This window comes from Primulina tabacum, chromosome 9 (genome assembly GCF_025594145.1).
Source record: "Primulina tabacum isolate GXHZ01 chromosome 9, ASM2559414v2, whole genome shotgun sequence".
In the NCBI taxonomy this organism is placed as follows: domain Eukaryota; kingdom Viridiplantae; phylum Streptophyta; class Magnoliopsida; order Lamiales; family Gesneriaceae; genus Primulina; species Primulina tabacum.
The window spans coordinates 41,001,452-41,024,239 of NC_134558.1; the positions used below are offsets into that span (position 1 = coordinate 41,001,452).

Below are 22,788 nucleotides of genomic sequence, written 5' to 3' on the forward strand. Positions count from 1 at the left end.
GATTCAGATATAATCATCTTCTCTTAAATACCATATTTGCCCTTTTATAAATTATTAAATAAACTAATAATTTAACTAATATACGATTAGACGGGTCTTTTATTGCGCTCTCTTTCTCGGTGTCCCAAGAATCACAGCGAGCTTCTCTCTATTTCTCGTTCTCTCTCTCTGTTCTCAAGAATTACAGCCCGTAGAGAAAGTTTGCGTTCAAGATTGACTGCTGTAGCAGTAGTGGAGAATATCGGAGCAGTCCTCCAGTTGCCGATGAGCACCCACCAGGTGTTTTTGATATATGATACTTCATTGTCTATTATGGTTAATTTGGTTAGAGTGAAACAAAAGAATTTTCTCTGAAATAGTAGAGTCTAGAGATGAGTTTTGGGAGAAGATCAAATTCGGAGTCTCTGGTTGGACGACAAAGTTGGCCGAGTTTAACCATCTCTCTATCTGAGACAGGTACCGAGGGATTAAAAATTTCTATGGACGAAAGTGTGGTAGTTTTCGTTCTTTGTGCTTTGTTTGCGGATTTCTCGTCGGCTTACTTGTATTTTGTTTTCATATTCTAATAAAAATTCGTTTATAATAAAAAGAAAAGATATATATTCTGTGCTGATTTTTATTTAGGGGTAAATGCTCGTCGGAATGTTGGCTTGGTGAACCAGGACAATTTGAGATAAATTGGTGTAACTGATGAAGTAGTATCAAATATAATGGAAGCTTAATTTTGGCCCATCAACCAATTGGGTATAATTTGTGTACAGTTCAGTGACAGTGCTTTTCCACTTGACGACTTTTCAACCAAGAATTGAAAATTATAATCTTATGTTCAGAAATTCTGCTGTTGTGCCAATGACTTGTCATTTGTTTTGTTTGAGTAGGTGGTGGAAAGAGTATTGGGATGGATATTGAAGCTATTTCCTGGAGGGCCGCAGCGAACCAGCAAGCATCTATGATTTTGTAATAGATTTATCTGGACGGGACCCGTGGTGTGCAGAAGTTGTATCTTCCCCTCTTTCGTTCAGTGGCAAGATAGAGGCTGTGGTTTGCATACTAGGAGTGACCCCCGTGTCCATTCTTTTTTCCAGAAAGGGGGAATATTTCAACAGTGCCTCCCTAGATGACGTTGAGAGGTTTCTTGGCAAAGTCGCAATTATTTAGTAGGCCTCTTCTATGTTTTTGGGGCATTTAGAATCAGACATTTTTTTTTTGTATTAAAGGGAGATTTTTGTAGCATTTGCGAGACTTATGCGGGGGTATTAATTGTACAAGTAAGTTGGGCGTTACGTATTCTAAGAAATTCTTTTGACAACAGTTATCTTTTTACGGTATAGAACAGCCATAGTTACATAGGAGTTGTAAAGATACCATGGACTTTTGGTATGAAATGTCATTGAATGAATTTTGCTGATTCGTCCGTTTATTTCATATTAATTTTCTTCAATTTATTTCGTAAAAAATCATATGCTATTATGAACTGATATCTGCCTCGTGATTGGGTATTTTGCATGCTAAGTAGTTTTCTTTACAAAAATTTTTTCATGAGAAAACTTTACTCTTTAATTATTTCAGACGCAAGAATAAAAAGCTCACCAATTGATGTGAACGACCTTGACTCACACACTACTGAATGATAATTAAATTAAATTAAATTGAGTTACTGGCTATCTGGTGAAACACGGGTAATTAGTCCAAGCAAACATCATGTTGATTCTGAATTTGCTTCTTATGCTCATGAGCTTGTGTACCAATATGGTGATAGCAGCTCCAGAATCTCCCTTTCCGTGGAGTCCGGGTAAATAATTGAAACTCAAATATTTACAACTAAATGTCCACTTAATGTTAGTCTCCCCCTCCTTTTCTTGAAATCTGCTATTCGTCAGCCAAAAAAGCAAAAATAAAAATAAAAACTTGCGAAACTAAGCTATCTTCCATAACCTCAAGTAAAAAATTTAGAAGGCATCTAACCTTTAGTCGGAGGCATATGCTGAATGCAGGGAAAAAACATGTATTTTACGAAGGGTAAATAGCCATCAATAATAGCATCATGGAACCACAATGGTAGTTCTTTTTTCACTGGGACATAAAAAATGATCAAGCAGACACGCTTCCTTCATGACAACAACAGGGCAGTGACAGCTTTCCTAAAGGATATCTCATCAAGTAGTTGCTAAAAGAGAAATTATATTTAACTTGATATAAAGAAGGGAAATAGACTGCTCCAGCTATTAGATTAAACGTATGGATTTTTACTGATCTAACTACGTAATTATACATTCAGTGCCGATGATGAGATAGAACAAGAAAAGTAATCTGAAAAGAAAATCGAGGAGGTGAATATACATTGTGGTGTTAACTGGAGAAGAAACGCGAAGCTAAATCTAAAGCCAAGTCCCTGTTATTGCAAAAATTCAAAAGATGGATTTTCAAGAAGCTCTGCTGCAGGTTTTACACCTCTGAAGTCTGATTGTTGGAGAGAATTACAGATATCATCTATGGAGAAGGGGATGCTGCACAATTAGAGAAGGTTAATCGATCATGAGCTTTTATTGTTTTTATGTTTTGTGCTAAATATCTGTCTTGTCATGGTACCTTGAATTTTCATCCAACAAAATGGAGTCACTATCGGCTTCACTAAAATCCTTTGTCATTTGTATCTTTATACTAGATACTACCTAATAACATAAATATAAAGTTGAGAGAGTGTCAGTATACTGTAAAATAGTTAATATTTTCGAAATCATGGTCCACCATGATTATATAACTGAAATGAAGTTGAAAGTATATTGAGGAAGAAAAATGAAAAAAAGAAACTAACTTCTGGAGACACATTACACGTGTCATAATCGTCATCCCAGTAGAGTGTACAAATTCTATGAAGTTGTTGAATGCTCAATATCTGCAAACAAATCATAAATAGTGGTCATAATGTTACTTATGCTATGGATCAGAATACAAATCACATGCTCAAATATATTAAGATATCTTGGATTCAAAATCTGCATGTAATTTCGTTCTCCTCTCTCTAATAGCTTTTTCAGTACTAGGAAAAAGACAAAACACATCAGGGCCGTCTTACAGGGCACAAGTCAGTTGTAAGATCTTCATATGTTATTCGAGACTTCTGGTGTATTACCTGCATCAAAAGATGCTTAATTACTCTTAGAAATACATCAGTCCGGGGATATTGTAACAATGTCATTCTATATAACATAATATAAGGTTTAATGGTTGTAGAGATTTTAGATAAGTACGATGCCATAATTAATACGACCACAAATATCCCAAAACTGGATTTATTATAGAATTGTTTTACAAACAGGTTTGACAGGCAAAGGACAAGAGAAACATACCAAGAATCCTACAGCCTGACGTACATGTTTTAATTCATCCCATGATGAGCCTGCATACTGTAAAATGACACTAATTATACAACCTCCATATGATGGCAATAACTGTTCAATGTTCTGGAAGCATGCTGGTAAAGTAACACTCAGTTTTCCTGCTATATTCAATGGCATACGCCAGGCTCATTAAGTATTCTTGGATCATATATATTGCATTTAGACCCCATACGATCCAACATTAATAATGCTCCCTACTATATATTACCAAATGTGGCATTGGATCCTTCTTATCCTGTACAAGTTGCATTATAATAACGAAAAATGCATAAATTAGTTCGCTACAACCAAAGCTACCTCTTCTTGTGCATGTCGACACCAAAGTTCTAATTCATCTAATCCTGATTTTATGTGCTCCCCATTGCTAAATGTGCAATACTCTTTGCGAAGGAGAAGGCTGCAGAAAAATGAAACATTGCAAATGAAGAGTAAATTTATGTGGTATTAGCAACAGAAACTCCACCAAAAATGTTTTAAGCGCTACCTATTAAAAAGCTGTACGTTTATATAAGAGAAAATTTGGGCGAAGATTTTCTGAACCAGGACTGGAGGAACCTGAAACAATAATTTCAATAAGTTATGTTGCAGAATCATATAACAAGTTTATGGTAGGTTTACATACAAAATTATCTTTCATAGTGGTTAGAATCCCATTTAGGCTCTCAGTGATGCTTTTCCAATGATTTCTTGGAGAACTACAGCTGAATGATCCGCCAGAAGATTGAGGTGCCTGAAGTACTCGTCGAAATTGAAATTCCAATCAGCTGAAATCATTAGCAAAGCAAATTCAACAAGAACAACACCACGCAATCCTTTATCCCACTAAGTCTAGTCGGCTATATGGATCCTCTTACATCATTGTACTCTATCTCCTATTACATTTTCATCTATATTATATCGCCCTATTCGACTGTCTATTAATAAGGATACTAGTCATGGTCTCGCATCTCCTAATAGGAGCTTCTATTAGTTAGCAAGAAAATGTGGCAAATAAATAATTCTTTCGACAGATGCATGGACAGAGGTCTTTGTAATGTCATGTTAACTTTCTTATTCAACCAGCTTTTCTAAATGGGATTTGTGTTCTCTTAAAACCTCAAAGAAATAAATGTAGAGTCATAGCTATGGACATGTTTTCATTCTCTTGCTAGTGCAATCACATGAACTAAAATGATTATATAATCCTCATTAAAAAGAGAAGCAAATTAGTAAAAGATCCATTGCACAAGCATTCTAGGACAGATTCATACCATGACTCTTACTGTCTTATTGAACTGGTTTTTTCAAATAGGGTTTTATTTTCTGTGATCTCATGAACAAATTGATTATGTAACCCTAATTAGGTAAATTGAGACTCGTGAAAAATAAGAGGTAACTTTAAAAAAAAAACTAAAATGTCCGTAGATGGTTATCCCGAACAAAACCAAATAAAATAGGAAAACTAAATTTCCCAAATGGGAAAATCCAACCTGGATACACAAAGAAACGAGTGACGACAATTCTTTTTTTGAGTTTTCCCGAATGATTCCGTAGATCTTTTCAACATAAGCAGTCAATTGCTCCTTGAAAAGCAAAGCCGGATACTTGGCCTCAACTTGGCAAATCCCATCAAGTCCACCTATTGAAAGGTGAGCAGAAGAAGGCGACGAGCGAAAGCCCTGCAAAATTGCTAAAAATCATATTGCTTACTGCCTCTTTTGGTGTGCTTAACGAATTGCTATTAAGAATGTCCAAATCTAGTCACCTTTCAGTGAAATATTTCTGGAAGGGTCTAATTAAATGTATGTTGAAACATGTATGGTCTCCATACCTGGGAAATCCTTCCAAAAAATGAAGTAGGTTGGGGAGGTTTTTTTGGAGTTGAACTTGTAGCTTTTAGAGTTTGCTGAAGTAAAAACAGTAGTGTGGAAGTGTTTGAAAGCCAATAAGCTATATTATTGTTGTTTGCTTCTTCCTGCAACAAGATACAAAGAAACGGTATTAATTAGGCCAGCTGTGAAATACAAGATGTTGAACTACTTCAACCCAGAATGAAAAGGTTTGTGACTCAATTGGCCACAACCTACACTCAACCTTCAGTCAAGACAAAACTCACTTGGTCATTTTGGTTCTTTGGTTCTTTAACTAGACATAGATATGTGTGAAAACCAGCAGTGTCAGCTCCTATGTTTTTCAAGATTTCATATTTTCCATCAATTGAAAATAAACATCAGACTGAGCTTAAATAAGTGTACTGGACATCTCCGAGGTTAAAAAATTTATCGATTAGTCCATCAAAAAATAAACAGATTATCAGTTTCTGTAGATTCCTCAACAAATCCTTTAATCTATCTCCAAATCAGCAGATGTAAAAAACTCGGAGAAAAGTTAAAATTTCACTAACAAATTAGCAGTGTGTGGTGGTGATTTCCGTAAGCATAAGAATACAAATGACTAATATATCCAGATCACGTACCTCTATTGTAGAACCTACGCTTTGAATAATACGATCAAATATGCTAGTTCTATCAGCTTCAAAGGATTTCCAGTGAATAAGGCATTTGTAAATGGTAAATGCACAAACTGGTTTTCCTTCACTGAACCCAAGGTTTTCCGTAATGCACCTGATTAGAGCATCTATATTCTCCTGGGGGAAAAAAGAAACATGACTAATTAAATTTTATTTCATTCAAAAAGTTCATATGTTGAACAGAAATTCAGTTTCTCGACAAGGAAAGACAGAAAGATGTGACTTAGAAGTATTGAACCGTTACTAGCAGCAAAACATGGCAACATTACTCAGTTTTAGTTCTTTTTCTTTCTCCTAAATTACTTCCTTTTTCATAGCAGGCACATCAAACAGGTTTCAACCACTGGACAAAGGCCAGATGTAACCTTCTTTTTGAAGCACAGTATTTATACGTTATGCCTGGAAATTCATCCATAGCCCAAAAATGGTCCAAAGACTCAAAACAGAAAGTTATGCTTTGTGGAAGCCCTTTATTTATAGAATTGATAATATACCAATATTTGCTCATTAGCCTAAGAAGGCCAAAAATAGCATTAAAAACAAAGTTTAAATAGCTCAAAGGAGCATACTCGTTGTCTTTCGATGTTAGATCTCCGCATCTTGTTATCAAATTCAGTGCCAAAGTTTTTGGAAGGTGCTGCATGTAGGGATTCCTGAATCAATAACTTTTAGAAATCACCAGCGAGCACCAATGTGGCTTTCATATGTTTCAACAGGACATGCAAATCTCTTAAAACTATTGTCTGTATAATCCACTTACAAAATTGCCATTCTCCAAGGGCTGCAAAAGGAAAACAGAGGACCTAAGAACCACCAGAGTAAATTCAAAAGTACAACTGAGATTTTTGATGGAATCCTAACCATTGGTTTTTGAACTAAATGTCCAGAAATTTTCCCAGCGGGAGAATTTAACGAAGCTTGCTGACGGAGAATATGATCCTCTGATTCCATATCTGAAAGTTTCTCTTCAAGCCTATGATATAAAACAATGGAACAATATCACAAGCCCCAGTAAATAGTATGTTTTCGCTTTCTTAATTTCACATGAGAGTAAAAATGAAACAGATTCAAGAAACGTGATTAATTAATTCCATGATATGAGTTCACAGTTTTCTGATGAATGGTTCATGAGATAAGGTTATATTAAAGTAACAACCTTTGCATTGTAGTCTTCAATTGAATTATCATCGACTCTGCCTCCAACGTTTGCTTTAATCGGTATTCGCTAATCTTACTTGTTTCGTCAAGCTTTTTCTCCATTTCAGCTATCTTATTTTCCAGTGACCTAACTAAAGTCTAAATGAACAATTAAGAGTATTCAATCATCATTAGAAGCCTCAAATATGATCTTGCGAAGGCAGAAATGAAAATGATTTTTTAAACTCACACCTTCAGCTTCTCGTTTTCAGCTGTTAGGTTTTTGACCAGTTCATGATCAAAAGCAGGGACCTCTTCTAGAATAGGGACTTTCTCAGAAACCATATTTGACGGTTCACTTTCGTTTATCGATATTTTTTTACTATTTTGAAACTGCAGCTGCATTTCCTCCAGAGCAGATTGCAGTTCTGCAATTTCCTGATTTTTGGCTTCCTCGATATCAGACTAAGAAGAATAAATCCAGCAATTAGGGGAATGCCATGAAAGATTCCTGTTTTGCTCTTTCGTACATAGTAAAAGAAATGATAGTACACTAGATAAAACAAACTTCCTCATAAATTATAAGGTTTATGGAAAATGCAAATGTAAATTTAAACAACAAATCACCCTCATGCGTTTCTCCAACTGCAGTTGCCAAGTTAATTCTTCAACATACTTTTCCAACTTGTTTTTGGCTTCTTGGAGTGCACCAGTTTCCTTTGCTGCCTGATTGAAATCCAAGAAAAAGTTACTGCATAAAGTCACCTTTTCAAAACAAATTTGGGTGCTTTAAACATAACTTGAACAATTGAGAAATCATGAAGCATCCAGATTTCACAATCAAAATCCTATTTACATGTTGGCCTAGTCTGAGAGTGAAAAAAAATTTGGATTAACAGAAGCAACAAAAAAGAAGCTGGAAAACTTATTTCTACAGAAAGCAACCAAACATAAACACAACTTAATTTAAATGTCGTCTAAAAGCTAAATCTGAGACTTGTTTGCTTCAGTTTTCAAAGTGCTCCATCATTTGCAAGATAGATTGTTTCCCATGGTGAATCACATATAATCATAAGAGTTGAAACAAAAACATTACTTATGTTTCAATCTTCTCTTTGAATTAACAATCTGACACAAAGGCTAACGCAAGTTCACTCACCGTTTTTAGTTTTTGCAGTTCCCTTCTGGCCATTCTTGATCTCCAGGCACATTGAGTGGCAATTGCAGCTACCTTCAACCATAAATACTGATTGACGGCATAGAATCCTCGCCAATGACTCTAAATATCATGAGAGAGGAACCATCAAATATGAAATATTCACTGTCGTATATCTAAATTAATAAACTAACTTTCTGACCTGCAGAAGTCTATGGTTCGTAATAAATAAATGGATGTGAAATTATACTTGTGTTACGAGGAACTTCGATGATAATTACTCAATTTACGAGAACTTATTAGACAAGCACCATATGTTAGAAAATCCCAGATAGTTTGCAAGACTCGAGCTGATTTCAGCATAAAAGAAAACAATGAACAGAAAATGTACATAACCAAACACTGCCTTCAAATATTATGACTGAAAATAAATAATGGAATATGTCCATGATAGTTAATCAAAATGCAGAAGAAATCATTTTTCTTCAAAAATGATTGTTAGTTACAACATTAAATTACTATCAATTCATTGCATTAACGCACTACCTGATTTTTCCCAGAACGGTTCCATATGGTTAAGTTTAGTGGCTTATTTAGTTGAACACAGCATCACATCAAACACGATTAAAAATTGTCTCACATCGAAGATGTGCAGGCACAATTATGAATAATACAATAAAAAGTTGATATGGGATTATTTATAAAATTTCAGAAATCTAGTGGTTTAAATTTATTTTCCTTTTTTTAAAAAAACTTTCTTGTTCATGGCATGATAATTTCATAACAGCAGTATTGAAACCATAAATCCTCAATAGGAAAAGCTGGGTTAGCCTCAGTAAGACAATAAGTTATGGATCTAAACATTTGCATAACCATATTTTAATTAATTCTGCATTTTTTTGTAAGTGAACATTACCTGAATGATGATAGCTGCTTTATTCTGCTTTCTTAACTGAAGCTCATCACGTGCAATTGTCCCCCGGATCACGGCTTGAACGAGAACAGCAGAAGAGCACAACAACTCATAAGACTTTCTAGCCTTACACATTCGTGCACCTTTCTGGATCTTCAAAGCAGCAGTCTCTCTCTTCCTGTGCTCATAATGTTGGCGTGCTATTTGTCCTGGCATCACACGTAAAATAAATGTACAGGTTAAAGAAACGTGTATGATAACATGGGTGGATTGAGCAGGGAGAAAGGGTGGTCACCCCCTGGATTGAAAAAAAAAATTAAATTTTCTTATGTAATTTGTCCTAAAATCTGGGCTTCAGCCCCCCGATGTATCGATCTGCTCCCCACCCTCCCTTGCCCCAAAGCGTAGGTCTACCACTACAGTAGAAGAAATAGATGTTGATAATTAACTAAAGAATGAAACACAAAAGGCATCAAATACCAGTCATTACCTCTGCACAGAGCTTGGATTTGAACAGCAGCTTTACATAATGAGATAAAGCTCTTACGTGCCAAATATGAACGGTATTTCCTCTGAATAATACCTGCAGATCTTCCAAGGACCCGACTCCGGAGATAATCAATTTCAGCCATCTGACCAGCTCTGAGAAAAACTTTTGTTTTACCAATCTGTAAAACCAGATGAGATTCAACGCATAATTCAGATTATAGTTACATGACACAAATAAATGATGATTTCAACCTCCTATGAAGGCAGGAAAAAAGGTCAGGAATTTAATTTGATATTCTGCAGAGTCCAAAACATTCAAACAAGCAGTCTTCATGCAATATCACAATGAACAAATATCTTCTAAAGCCCATTAACATGCAATTGGATGATTTCAAAATAGACAACCAAAAACCACAAAATTCGTGTGCAAGCTCCAAGACGTAAGGTAACAGCCTAATGTATAAGAGAAGTTAGGCAGAATATATAATACCAAAAGTACCTGATAACCTTTAATCCCAGTCTTCTTCAGAAGTCTTTGACACGCTGTGAACTCATTACAACTATCACAGAGTAAGGAATTAGAAAAATAAATCTGGATACAATCCTGAGAAATTTAGTAGAAGCATTATTGAAGGAATCTAAGAGAGTTGAGAAATCTAGAGCATATGATGGAAAGTAGCATTAAATTGACTCTTAACTGAATGAAAGTAGAGGAGCACTCGAGGATTTGAGCCAAATCAGATTTAAGCGAAAAATGTGTGAGGCAAATAGCTGATTCCTTACAACATTTTGTTTTTCGATTACCAAAAAAATAAGGCATGAACAACATAACATCTTCAATGCAAATTCATCTATAAACATTCAAAGAAAACAACTTTCAGAAAAGCTCTTTCTAATTATCGTTATCCTGAATAAACCTCTCAAAAGACAATCTAACAAGAGAATAAATAAATTTAGATCACAGAAGAGATAAAATGAATGTGTGATAATGGCAATGGTCAGAAACGTAGTTGTGTTGAAGGATCATCAATAAGTTGAAATGCATTTTTTTATAAAAATTTGCAGCCAAGTTACCATGGAAATTGTATCTGTGCTGGTAAATGCACGTTTTTGGAATAAAATTCTCTAGTTTATTGATCATCAGAACTAGTATATATATTACAGTAGAAACCCTAAACCTAGCACCAAAAAAGGAACAAACTTAACAGCTAACAATCCTCCTAACAATCAGGGAGGAAATCAAGGAACAAAACATAAAAGAATAAACGGATAAGGAAAGAATAATAGACAGGAATAAACCAATAATTCTAACACTCCCCCTCAAGTTGGAGCATAAATGTCTATCATGCCCAACTTGGTTATACAACTCTCAAACACTGGTCTAAATAATCCCTTGGTGAGGATGTCAGCAGCTTGCTCGGATGATGGAACATATGGAGTACAAAACAGACCATTATCTAGTTTTTGCTTTATGAAATGTCGATCCACTTCAATGTGTTTAGTCCGATCGTGCTGAACCGGATTATGAGCTATGCTAATCGCTGCCTTATTGTCACAATACAGTCTAATCGGAAGAGCAGCTTCAATTCTTAGGTCCTGTAACACTCGTTGAACCCAAATAGCCTCACATATCCCGTTAGCCATTGCCCTAAACTCAGCCTCAGCACTGCTACGCGCTACAACGTTCTGTTTCTTGCTTCTCCATGTGACTAGGTTCCCCCACAAGAAGGTACAGTAGCCCGAGGTTGATTTCCTGTCAGTAATGGACCCAGCCCAATCAGCATCTGTATAAACTTCCAACTTCTTGCTCTCACTCTTCTTGAAGCATAAGCCCTTTCCAGGACACCCCTTTAGGTACCTTAGGATTCTGTTAACCGCTTCAAGATGGTCTCTAGAGGGAGCATGCATAAACTGACTCACTAGGCTCACAGCGAATGCTGTGTCTGGTCGAGTGTGAGATAGATAAATCAATTTACCTACAAGTCTCTGATACTGGTGTACATCTGCGGCATTTTGAGTGGTTGTCTCCCCGAGTTTTTTATTTGCATCTATTGGGGTTTCAGCGGGTTTACAATCGCTCATACCTGTCTCTTCTAGTAAATCCATGATGTATTTGCGCTGAGAAACCGCAAGTCCCTTGCTCGACCGAGCAAACTCCATAGCCAGAAAATACCGAAGCCCACCTAGATCTTTGATCTCGAATTCCTTCGATAGTTTTTCTTTTAACAAGCGCATCTCCTCAATATCATCACCTGTGAGAATAATGTCATCCACATAGACAATCAAAACCGAGACTCTTGATTCTGAGAATTTTGTAAACATAGTGTGATCGGATTGCCCCTGCACATAGCCTTGTTTCAACACAAATTGGGTAAATCTTCCAAACCAGGCTCTAGGAGACTGTTTGAGGCCGTATAGAGCCTTCTTCAACCTACAAACTTTCTTACCACATGTACCTTCAAACCCAGGAGGAGGATCCATGAAGACTTCTTCCTCTAACATTCCATTTAGGAAAGCGTTTTTCACATCGAGTTGTTGAAGAGGCCAGTCCAAATTTACAGCAATGGACAGCAGCACCTGGACAGTATTCATCATCGCAACATGTGCAAATGTCTCTGAATAATCGATGCCGTATGTTTGTGTGAAGCCTTTTGCCACAAGGCGTGCCTTGTATCTTTCAAGTATCCCCTCTGCATTAAATTTCGGTGTAAATACCCATTTACACCCAACAGTAGACTTCCCCACAGGCAGCTCCTCGAGAACCCAAGTCTGATTTTTCTCAAGTGCACCAAGTTCCTCGTGAACTGCTTTTTTCCACTCAGGACTCTCTAGAGCTTCTTGAATATTTCTTGGAATATGGACAGAGGAGACATTACCTGAGAACATTGAAAATTGTGGAGACAATCTAGAATAGGAGACAGAGTTAGATATAGGGTATTTGGCACATGATCTTCTTTCTTTTCGTAGGGCAATTGGGAGATCCAGAGGAGTTGGGAACTTACCTTCAGAAGATGGCTCTGAGTTGGACTCATGGTCAAGTTGAGATATGATGTCTTTCCCTCCTTGATGTGGAACCCTTCTCTGGTAGACATGGTCATAGAATTTTCCTCTTTGGGTACTACCTGTATCAATTGGTGAGGATTGGGGAATACTCAGGCTAGTTGGACTAGATTCTTTGTTATGCGAAATTTTTGAGTGGTCCACATTTATGAGGTCAATGTTTCCCACAATTTTAGGACTTGCTGGTATTACAACCAAGTCCTCATGTAATCCAGGGATAGTGTCCTTATTTTTGGAAGTTAATTCAATAGAAATATCTCCTTGATTGTTAGAACCCGAATTAGGTGATAAAAACCTAGACCACCATCATCATCTTCACTTATCTCCCCCTGAGGATGAGAACCGAAGAATGGTTTTTCTTCAAAAAAAGAAACGTCAAAAGATATATACAATTTTTTTGAAGTTGGATCAAAACATTTGTACCCCTTTTTAGTGGATCCGTAGCCAACAAACACACATTTTTTAGACCTGGGATCTAGTTTACTCATGTTTTGATCAAGATTTCTCACAAAAACAGTACATCCAAACGTTCGCAAAGGTAGAGAAGAGGAGAACACTTTCGAGTTTGGGAAGGTGTCTTTGAGAATATCCAGCGGAGTTTTAAAATTGAGGACTTTAGACGGTAATCTATTAATTAAATAGACTGCTGTAAGAACTGCTTCACTCCACAAGTATTTCGGGACGTGAGTAGAGAACATAAGCGCTCGGGTGATCTCTAATATGTGCCTATTTTTTCTCTCAGCCACACCATTCTGTTGTGGAGTATCAGGGCAGGAGCTTTGTTGGAGGATACCATGTTCCCTAAAATATTTGCTTAGAGCCTCTTTAAAATATTCCCCTCCATTGTCATTTCTTATCATTTGAATATTTGCTTGAAATTGATTGACAATCATGTTGTGGAAGGTTTTAAAGATCGGTTCAACCTCAGATTTTGCTTTTAATAAAAAAAACCCAAAAGCCCGTGAGTGATCATCTATGAAAGTGACAAACCATTTTTTGTCGAGAAGACCAGCAACTCTAGAAGGGCCCCAAACATCACTATGGATTAGTGAGAAGGGTCTACTAGGTTGATAGATTTTTGGTTGATACACAGATCTATGATGTTTAGCTAGAGCACAAATTTCACACGTAAACAACGAAAGATTTTTATTCAGAAACAACTTGGGAAACAACTTTTGCATATAAAAGAAACTTGGGTGTCCTAGACGATAATGCCATAAATAGACTTCATTATTCAGATCAATAGAGGTAGTCTCCAAACCAGAAAATGCTTGGGCAACTTTACAAGATTCAATTTCCCCATCAAGGAAGTAGAGTCCACCATATTCCCTAGCATTGCCAATCATCTTCCCCGAGTCCACCTCCTGAAAAACACAATAAGAGTTTGAAAATTTAGCTTGACACTTAAGGTCTTGAGTTAGTTTGCTAATAGATATAAGGTTACAAGACAGTTTAGGAACATGAGGACATTTGAAAGAGTAATAGTGAGCGAGAGTTTGATGTCTCCTATTCCAGCAATCGAGTTGAAAGACCCATCTGCAATCCTAACTCTTCTATTACCTGCACACGGTTTGTATGAGGAGAAAAAAGAAGACGAACCAGTCATGTGATCGGTTGCACCTGAATCGATGACCCAGGTACATTTAGGTTTAGAACAGATGAGGGAAACAGTGGCAGGTTTACCATTTTGTGCGACAGAACAGTTGGTGGAGGATGGAGTTGGATTTGAAGTTTGAAGTAACCTAACAAGTTGATCTATTTGGTCCTGAGTGAATGGAAGCTGTCCAGATTTGATTGGAGTTCCTTGAGAAATCTCAGTCACTGTTTGTAGTGCCTTCTCAGATCGTTTCCTCCAACCTGGTGGCTTTCCGTGAAGTTTCCAGCAATTTTCTCGGGTATGCCAGGCTTTCTGGCAGTGGTCACACCAGGGCTTCTTCTTCCTATCTGCATTCGGAGTTGTGTCCGGGTTTCGAGACACCAGGGCTGAATTATCACTCATGGAGCCAATGTTGTTTTCGGCCTGGCTATGCATCACCTTCTTCCTGCTCTCTTCTTGGAAAATTTCAGATAAGACTTCTCTGATAGACGGAAGTGGTTTTCTTCCAAGTATTCGTCCTTTAACTTCATCAAGATTTTGATTCATTCCAGCCAAGAACATGTATACCCGATCATTCTCCTCTCTCTTCTTTTGTCTTGCGTAATCATCCTTGCTGTCCCAGACATCATCGTAGTGTTGATCCAGCTCCTGCCACAAGGCCGCCATCTCATTGTAGTAGATGGTTACCTCATGATCACCCTGTTTCAGGTTCCAGAGTTTTGCTTTCAACTCGAATATCTGGGATGAATTCTCGGAATATGAGTATGTCTCTTTCACAGAGTCCCACACGTCTTTCGCAGTCTTCATAAACATATGTGGTCTGGCGATTGAGGGGTCCATGGAGTTGAGAAGCCACGCCATCACAAGAGAGTTTTCTGATCTCCATGTCTTGTATGTTGACTCTGTCTCATCAGGTTTCGCTGCCTCTCCAGTCAGGTACCCCAATTTCCCACGTCCATCAATTGCAAGTTTTACGGACTGTGACCACTCCAAGAAATTCTGCCCATTTAGACGGTGAACAGTAATTTGAATCGAGGTGGATGTCATGTTGTGCACCGAGGATGAAGGAGAATTTCCAGAGGTTACCTCTGATTCAGAGGTTAGCCCAATCGAGCCAAAATTTATTCCTTGGTTGGCAGTCATGAAAGGTTCGAGCCGTGGCTCTGATACCATGCACGTTTTTGGAATAAAATTCTCTAGTTTATTGATCATCAGAACTAGTATATATATTACAGTAGAAACCCTAAACCTAGCACCAAAAAAGGAACAAACTTAACAGCTAACAATCCTCCTAACAATCAGGGAGGAAATCAAGGAACAAAACCGAAAAGAATAAACGGATAAGGAAAGAATAATAGACAGGAATAAACCAATAATTCTAACAGTAAAACGTCAAGAATGAAGTTCTAAGTTGATCTCGATTTTTATCTAGATCCACATCAACTAAACAATAAAAAAAGGCTGTGTGTTTGAAAATTGACACTTTTTAGTACTTTAAAAGAAAACCTTGTATTCAGCCCTGCATTTGTGTAAAAGCTCTTTTCCATGACATGAACCGGACGCTCATTAATGTCAATGTCAACAATGGCTGCTGAAAGTACCTTCCATCTAAAACACATGGCTCGAGGATTTTGAATCTATTCAGGAATTCATCAAAAGGTTTTCGACTAGGATATCCAGCGCAGCTAATTCTGATTGCCTCCATTACACCCTGGAGAAAAATTTCTCTTAATTTCAGAATGCTCACAAAAGCAAGAACTCCAGTAGAGGATACAAATGAAAAGAAATACAGAATCTCACCCCACAACGAAGTTGCTGAAGTACATTAGGATTCTCAAAGATAGAAGGCTTCAGCAGATTATTAGGCTTCACACAACGAATATAGTGTGGCTCTGTAGCACTGAGTGTCTCGAGCAAAGCTTGAAGTTGTTGCTGTAAAGTATGCGACAATGATGAACAGGAAGAATAAAATCAAGATAGTATCTAATGTTCAAAATATATGGTAAAACATGAACCTTAAATCGAGAACCGATAGAAGAGAATTTTGATGATTTTGATGATTCCTCGGGTAAAGGTGGGAAGAGATTAGACACAAAGGAGCAGCTTGAAGCACGAAGGAGAGCCTGATGCTCAGGAACAACATAGTCTTTGTTCTTATCCAAAAACAGTTCTGTCTGATAAGTGACCTGAAATGGTGCACAAAATATGAAAATAAAACCTCAGAAGCATCTTTGTTTAGCGAAGTACTCCAATGTTTCTTCTGTTGCTAATGCATATAAAATGTGCATACATCACCGGCATAATGGCAAATGGTGAAGTCAGTCCGTGAGAACTTAGGCTTGCTAAAGCGCTTATGATCCTTAAATGTCTGGTATAGCTTTTCCACAAAAGTCTCATGTGTAGATTTTGGAAACATGCTGCATGAAATACACAATTTAAAAGGTGTATGCACGGTAATGCAGATTATGATATCAGTTAAGATATGTAAATAAAATTGCATACATACCAAGCCTCATCAAGAAGAGCAATAATGCCTCCAGGTTTCTAAGAAAAATAGATGAGATCGGAAATTAATTCATGACGTAAAAAAGAGTGATACAACATAAGACTAAAATGACCTAATCAAAAAAATATGCCAACCACCAATGCCTTTACTTTACTTCTTCGTTGTTAGATGCTTCCTGGTAAAGTTTGCTTATTATAGACAGGCATCACTTTGTGCAACTTCAATACTAATGAAGATACCACAGATAGTTAAGATCATAGAACATGCAAATAACTTCAATACTAATAAAAATACCACATATAGTTAAGATCATATAACATGCAAAAGAACGCCTATTACTTTTGGAGACAAGGCTAACAGTAATAGTTAGGCAATAGTTCCGTCAATAAATGTGTCAGTGAAACACAAGTTTGCTCAGCAAGGTAGGGAGGAACAAAGCAAAATGTATCGCCAGGTAATCTCCCATCATAAATGTCATGTATAGCCACATCGTAAATCTGTGGATAATTTTCTTTCAAGTGTCATACACTCTAAAATATATCCCATATATAATGAATGATAATGGTTCTAACATCAGAAAAATAATGAAAAAGTAAACATAATATTTACTTACAGAGCACATAGTATTTGATGTTCGAACCTTTTCAATAAGATCAAGAATATCTTGATTATCAATGAATTCTATGTAACTCCAATCAATTTCTTCTTTTGTATACTCTTCTTGCTCCATTTTGAAAACATGCTGCCACAAAATGAGTGTGATCTTGGACTCAACTTTTGCTTTATTTGAACTTATTTAATTGTAGAATTTATAATTATTGTCAACCTCTGACAAATGATAAGAGAATAGTCTGTCTAACATATGTGCACCTGATTGAAATGTTGCTGCAGTTTTTCATTGGTCAAATTGATACAAAATTGCTCAAAGCTGCAGCAACATGTTAACAATAAAAAATTAGCAATCTAAAGAATTTGATATCAGAGTCGAGCATGAAAATTATTGCATAACATTATCGCGCAGATGTCACGTAGATTTACTTTCAAAAGTGAGTTATTACAAACAACGACAATCACCATACACACGATGGCACAAGTAAAACGCTCCTGTATCCTTTTCTTTGTCATTTTCAATATTGCATAACAAATCAAGCAAAAATTATAGGACTGCATTCACTGAGACAGTGAGAACAATAGCAAATTGCTGGGGAAAAGGCAAAAAAAAGGCTGGAAATCAAGCATTCAAGTCCATAGGCACCATCACAATTAGCAGGGCTCTTATGCAGTATTTTGCAGTATATTAACCATCATAAATGACGAATATTAAGCATACCAGTTAAGCACCTGTTTGTCTTGAAACTCTCAAATCCATAAATATCCAGCACCCCAATTAAGGATTTTGAATCAGGATCTTGGCCAATGGAACTGTTGATCTTGTCAACAAGCCTGACAGAGAAAGCAAACTTGGCTGAGGAAAGCATGCACTATAATGAAGATTCTAACAAGTGGTATAAATTTTTTTACCAACCAGTCAAATAATCTTGAGTAGAGAATTTTAGCAAAAGCATCTCTATTGACAGCTGCAGCATCTGGATCAAGGTTTTTTGTTATGGCCTCACCACGAGTAACAATGACCCGTTTGCACAAGGAATCTTCAAGGGACTTTTCATCACACCTATACAAAGACTTTAGATGAAGTGTTTTTTGCCCCACATAAAAATTTCATAGCATCAACCACAGTGAATCAAGAATTATTCTCAGAGAACAAAATTTATTACATTAAAAGCTTAGCTGTTGTTTTCAGATGAAACAGAGACTGATCGTCCTTTGGCTGTGAAGCATCACTTTCACTAGCCTTCGCAAACTCAATATTACCCAAATGAAGAATTGCCGCAATAGCCCGGAAAATTGCATCCTGTAAATTAAAATCTTAGTAAAGAATTTGAAGCAGCCGATATAAACATGATGTTCAAATTCTTGTACCTGTTCATCGGAGCTGATCCCAACAACATCCATAGCCCTCCTTGTACAAAGGTACTCTTTAGAATCATCAACTCCATCCAATTCGTAGCAATTTGACTGGTTCAAATAATGAAACATCTTGGGATTTCCCACTTTAAATTTTTCAATATCCTATTATCAAGCATGAGAAAGAATGAGAAAATTGGCTTTAAAGAATGGAAGTCAAAAGGCTAAAATCATAATAAAATGATAAATATTAAGGAAAATATAGTTACATATTTTGTGAAATCTTGACAGGAACGTAGAAGAAATCGACTTGAATAGCGTAACATTATTTCCATCCACCCCAAAGGTCATGCATGTTGATTTGTCAACAAAAGTAGATTGAAAACTTTCATTATATCTATAGATTTGCATATGATCTTTCCAGTAGAAGGTGGTGTATCTTAAAATCAGGGTCTCTATAAAAGGAAACTAAAATAATGACATCACATGCTACTCTAAATTTAAGATAATATATTAAAGCCAATAATAAAGAAAGGCGTATTAAGACCTCCACAGATCATGTGCAAATAAGCTTCGGCTGAGCTAGTAGACGATATGAATAAAAAATAATTTAACCCACATCAACTACATCTTACCTCAGCTGGTGCAGCACAAAGCATATAAAAACAATGATAGTTTCTTTCAGGATCAGATACTTGGCAAACCCGTGATCTTTCCAGTAAATAAGTTCTTATTGCAGCACCAGATATCCTACCACTATTGTTAAACTGAATCTCCACAAATTTTCCAAATCGACTGCAATGAGGATTTCGTAAGCAAAAATGGAGTAAATATCAACCATAACGAGGATGCAGGTGGTATTCTGAGTTAGAATTGACTGACCTTGAATTATTGTTTCTCAGAGTCTTTGCATTACCAAATGCTTCCAGAACAGGATTTGACTGTGAACAAAATGAAATGTCAGAAATAGTTTAGTGAAATCCACTTCTGGATGGAGGCAATGAGGAATGTGGTCAAGACCGCAATAGAAAAAGCTAGTGTAAATTCTATAGGCGATAAAAAAGATAATATTTGTCAAGATGCAGACCTCAAGAACTTGCTGCTCCACAGTCCGCCCCTCAGCTCGAGCTCTTCCTCCCATATGTGCAAGATATCTCATTAGCATCTTTGTGCTTTCTGTTTTACCAGCTCCACTTTCTCCACTAACCAAAATTGACTGGCTTATACCCTCCTTAATCATTTGTCTGCATCCAAAAGGGACATTTTTTTGAAAAGAACATCAATTACACTGATCAATACTAATCATTTTGAATAATCCAAAATGTTGCCTGTAAGCTGCGTCTGCAATAGCAAAAGGGTGTGGACTCAGCTCTCCAAGAGCAATTCCTTTGTACTGTTCCATCGTCTCAGTACTGTATAAGTGAGGTAACCGTTGAAAGGGATTCACAGCTATCAATATATTACCTGTAAAGGTCTGCAAAAAACCATGCTATTTAAGCTACATAAAACAGTACCAAACAAAAGTAAGAAAGATTCAGTAGTGAAGAACAAAATTACAGTTACATCACTCCTATTCAAGAAAAAACCCTTGTGTATATTAATGTTGCTATGCTGCAAAATGTATTGTCTCTAAGGAGAAAAATTAATTCAAGGAAAATACATGCAGCATTCCTTCAGTCTTGAAGAAGTAGTAAATTGTAATACGCTGAACATACTCACATATATTTCATCCATATCATATCGACTTCTCAAATTCTGTAGAACACCTGGTTCATGCAGATAAGTAAGCTTTGTCATATCATCCACACCACATGAAGGAGCCTCTGGATCTTTTGGATATACATTGGCGACATTGGCTACAACCTACAAATAAAGATGAAAAAAATATTTACCTTGAAAAAATTTTAAATGGTAATAAGGAACAAAAACTACGCATTTATTCTGATGGTATTAACAAGAAAGTTCCCAAAGGAAATACTAACGGTCTGCCCTGAAGAACAAATCACTTTAATCTCTTCACCTTCAACTTCCATAACTTCTCCATCTATCCAAGCTAACTCAGGATCCTCCACCCATACATGAGATCCAGCAGCCATACTGGCTAAAGCAGCCTGTAAGACAAGTGGAACTCATTTTTTAAATACTTACTAAACCTATTTAAACAGCGATGCAATATGCACATATTTACAAATTGTTTTCTAACTGGAATTTGATTATGCAGTCTGTGGCGGCCAGCTTTAATTTGAATACTTGTTCAAACAGTTCACAGCTCATAGTATAAATATGGAAGTCGCAAAAAAGGCTTTTAATTTGGTAATGCAGAAGTCGATGACAAGACCAATGATTTTTAACTTCTTCAACTCAAAATTCCAGTAACCTCTTGAATATATGTAACTAAATATAGACTATACTGCTTCAAGCTAAAAATTATGGATAAAAATCTCATGCAATACGCGATCCGATCATGGTCTATAAATCATGGAAATAAGCTCCAAAATTACAAATAATTCAGAGACAATAAATGCAAAAACCAAAGCGCGTACCATTTCTGAGATCGGAAGCAGTCAAACTCCGATATTTTTCTTTCAAATGATCAATTGCAAAAAACCACCCATTTAACACTTGACCACGAAACGTCACGTACATACGAACCAATGCACGTTTACCTTAAAAACTAAGCATGCACACAAATCCTACCCTCAAAAACAAAATATTTCCCCTCACTCTCTGAAATGCATGAAGAAACGATTGTAGGAATCGATAATGAGGGTTTATAATCCCCTTAATCGTCACAAAAAAATATCGATTCTCGACCTTATCAACGAAAATCTTTCCTTGTTTATTATATATGAATGTAGATCAAACGCAAGCTAAGATCAAAGAAGGGATAGTAAAAGCACAAAATTAAAAAAATTCCCCCTTGGCAACGAAATTTTCGTTTCGCTGGGGAATGGAAACCTATATCTCCTCCTCTTTTCTTCCTGTCTGATCGGTTTTCCACATGCAGAGCAACTAACGTCTTGAATGTGATATGACTCTAATACCCTTGCTATTTGATGATAGATAGATATAGTAAATAATTATATTTGTGTAGGGTAAAAATGCCAAAAGAAAATAAATTTTTTTCGATAATGGTAGTAAATAGAATTCTCTCATATAGAACTCCTCGAAGTCATCTTAATCGATCTATTAGTGAAGTTCGTTTAGACGAAATCTTAACATTTAGTTCTTTTAGCCAAAATAAAAAACAAAATTAAAGGACAAATATATTTTTACTGATAAAAAGAGACACTGTATATATTACATATTTTTAATAGAAATATATATAATAACTAAGGTGCAAATATCTAAACTATATTATAATAGGTAGAAATGTATTGATAATTTTATGGATATCCAAATGTATATATATTTATCGTTCTTCCAATATATTTGTTAGGATCAAACATTGACAACTAGGCCAAAAGTTATAGTTATTATTCAAGCGCAACTTTATTTCCTTATACGTGTGACAGCGTACAGTGCATCTATTTGAGTGTTAATGGATTGGGCTGTTAGGTCTATGAATCTGGAGAAGTGTGTGTCTATCTGTTGGTGATGTCTCATATATCCTGGATATCGATCTTACACTTTTCTTATCGACTGTTATGTCCCCGACAGAGACAATATTCAAAAGTTCTCACATTATATTATCAATATCTCATTGTCTTAAGTCCTAATTACCACTGTCCAATTACCTTAACATAGATGAAAAATTTATAAATAAATTCAAATTTACAAAATAATATTTTATGTACATACAAGACATGTGATTTGTTTACTAATATTATATTATATGCCATATCCATAAATGATTATATTATTTATATTTTTTATAATTTCACTGTTGCTATTTATTTAAATCTTGTATACATTTGATTGAAATATATTTAATTTCCTGAAATATTTTATTATTATTTCTGTTAAACATTTTCCGGACTTGCAACAATATTTTTTAAAATATATATATATATATACTCCACATTAAATTAAAATTAGTAATTTAGAATCCTATC

General features: G+C 36.1%; 1 protein-coding gene and 1 long non-coding RNA gene across 4 annotated transcripts; one reads left to right on the forward strand and one right to left on the reverse strand.

Moving 5' to 3' along the window:
- The first annotated feature begins 58 nt into the window (after positions 1 to 58).
- Positions 59 to 2,415, forward strand: LOC142556285 (uncharacterized). Its single transcript, XR_012822585.1, has 3 exons — positions 59 to 456; positions 879 to 1,268; positions 2,279 to 2,415. It is a non-coding gene; the product is annotated as an uncharacterized LOC142556285 (long non-coding RNA).
- On the reverse strand, positions 2,280 to 21,652 carry LOC142556283 (myosin-6-like). Of its 3 annotated transcripts, XM_075667707.1 has the most exons (39): positions 21,277 to 21,652; positions 20,716 to 20,844; positions 20,453 to 20,596; positions 20,062 to 20,207; positions 19,821 to 19,977; positions 19,616 to 19,674; positions 19,369 to 19,528; positions 18,749 to 18,898; positions 18,544 to 18,680; positions 18,294 to 18,440; positions 18,110 to 18,211; positions 17,639 to 17,696; positions 17,409 to 17,510; positions 16,769 to 16,806; positions 16,553 to 16,679; positions 16,278 to 16,448; positions 16,063 to 16,194; positions 15,864 to 15,973; positions 10,105 to 10,165; positions 9,607 to 9,784; positions 9,120 to 9,325; positions 8,207 to 8,326; positions 7,675 to 7,773; positions 7,300 to 7,512; positions 7,067 to 7,206; positions 6,772 to 6,883; positions 6,671 to 6,691; positions 6,480 to 6,563; positions 5,857 to 6,027; positions 5,212 to 5,355; positions 4,871 to 5,059; positions 4,024 to 4,131; positions 3,886 to 3,956; positions 3,699 to 3,798; positions 3,351 to 3,407; positions 3,077 to 3,133; positions 2,816 to 2,896; positions 2,590 to 2,672; positions 2,280 to 2,507 (listed from the first exon to the last, which is right to left on the reverse strand). In XM_075667707.1, exons 1-39 carry the CDS (start codon positions 21,277 to 21,279, stop codon positions 2,396 to 2,398), a joined length of 4,479 nt encoding a protein of 1,492 aa, XP_075523822.1. In that variant the 5' UTR covers positions 21,280 to 21,652; the 3' UTR covers positions 2,280 to 2,395. The 3 variants fall into 3 exon arrangements, with proteins under 3 accessions (XP_075523822.1, XP_075523820.1, XP_075523821.1); XM_075667705.1 differs by lacking the exons at positions 20,062 to 20,207; positions 20,453 to 20,596; positions 20,716 to 20,844; positions 21,277 to 21,652 and having other exon boundaries at positions 17,382 to 17,510; positions 19,821 to 19,964; XM_075667706.1 differs by lacking the exons at positions 19,369 to 19,528; positions 19,616 to 19,674; positions 19,821 to 19,977; ... (2 more) ...; positions 20,716 to 20,844; positions 21,277 to 21,652 and adding an exon at positions 19,003 to 19,187 and having other exon boundaries at positions 6,480 to 6,575; positions 17,382 to 17,510.
- Positions 21,653 to 22,788: the final 1,136 nt, after the last annotated feature.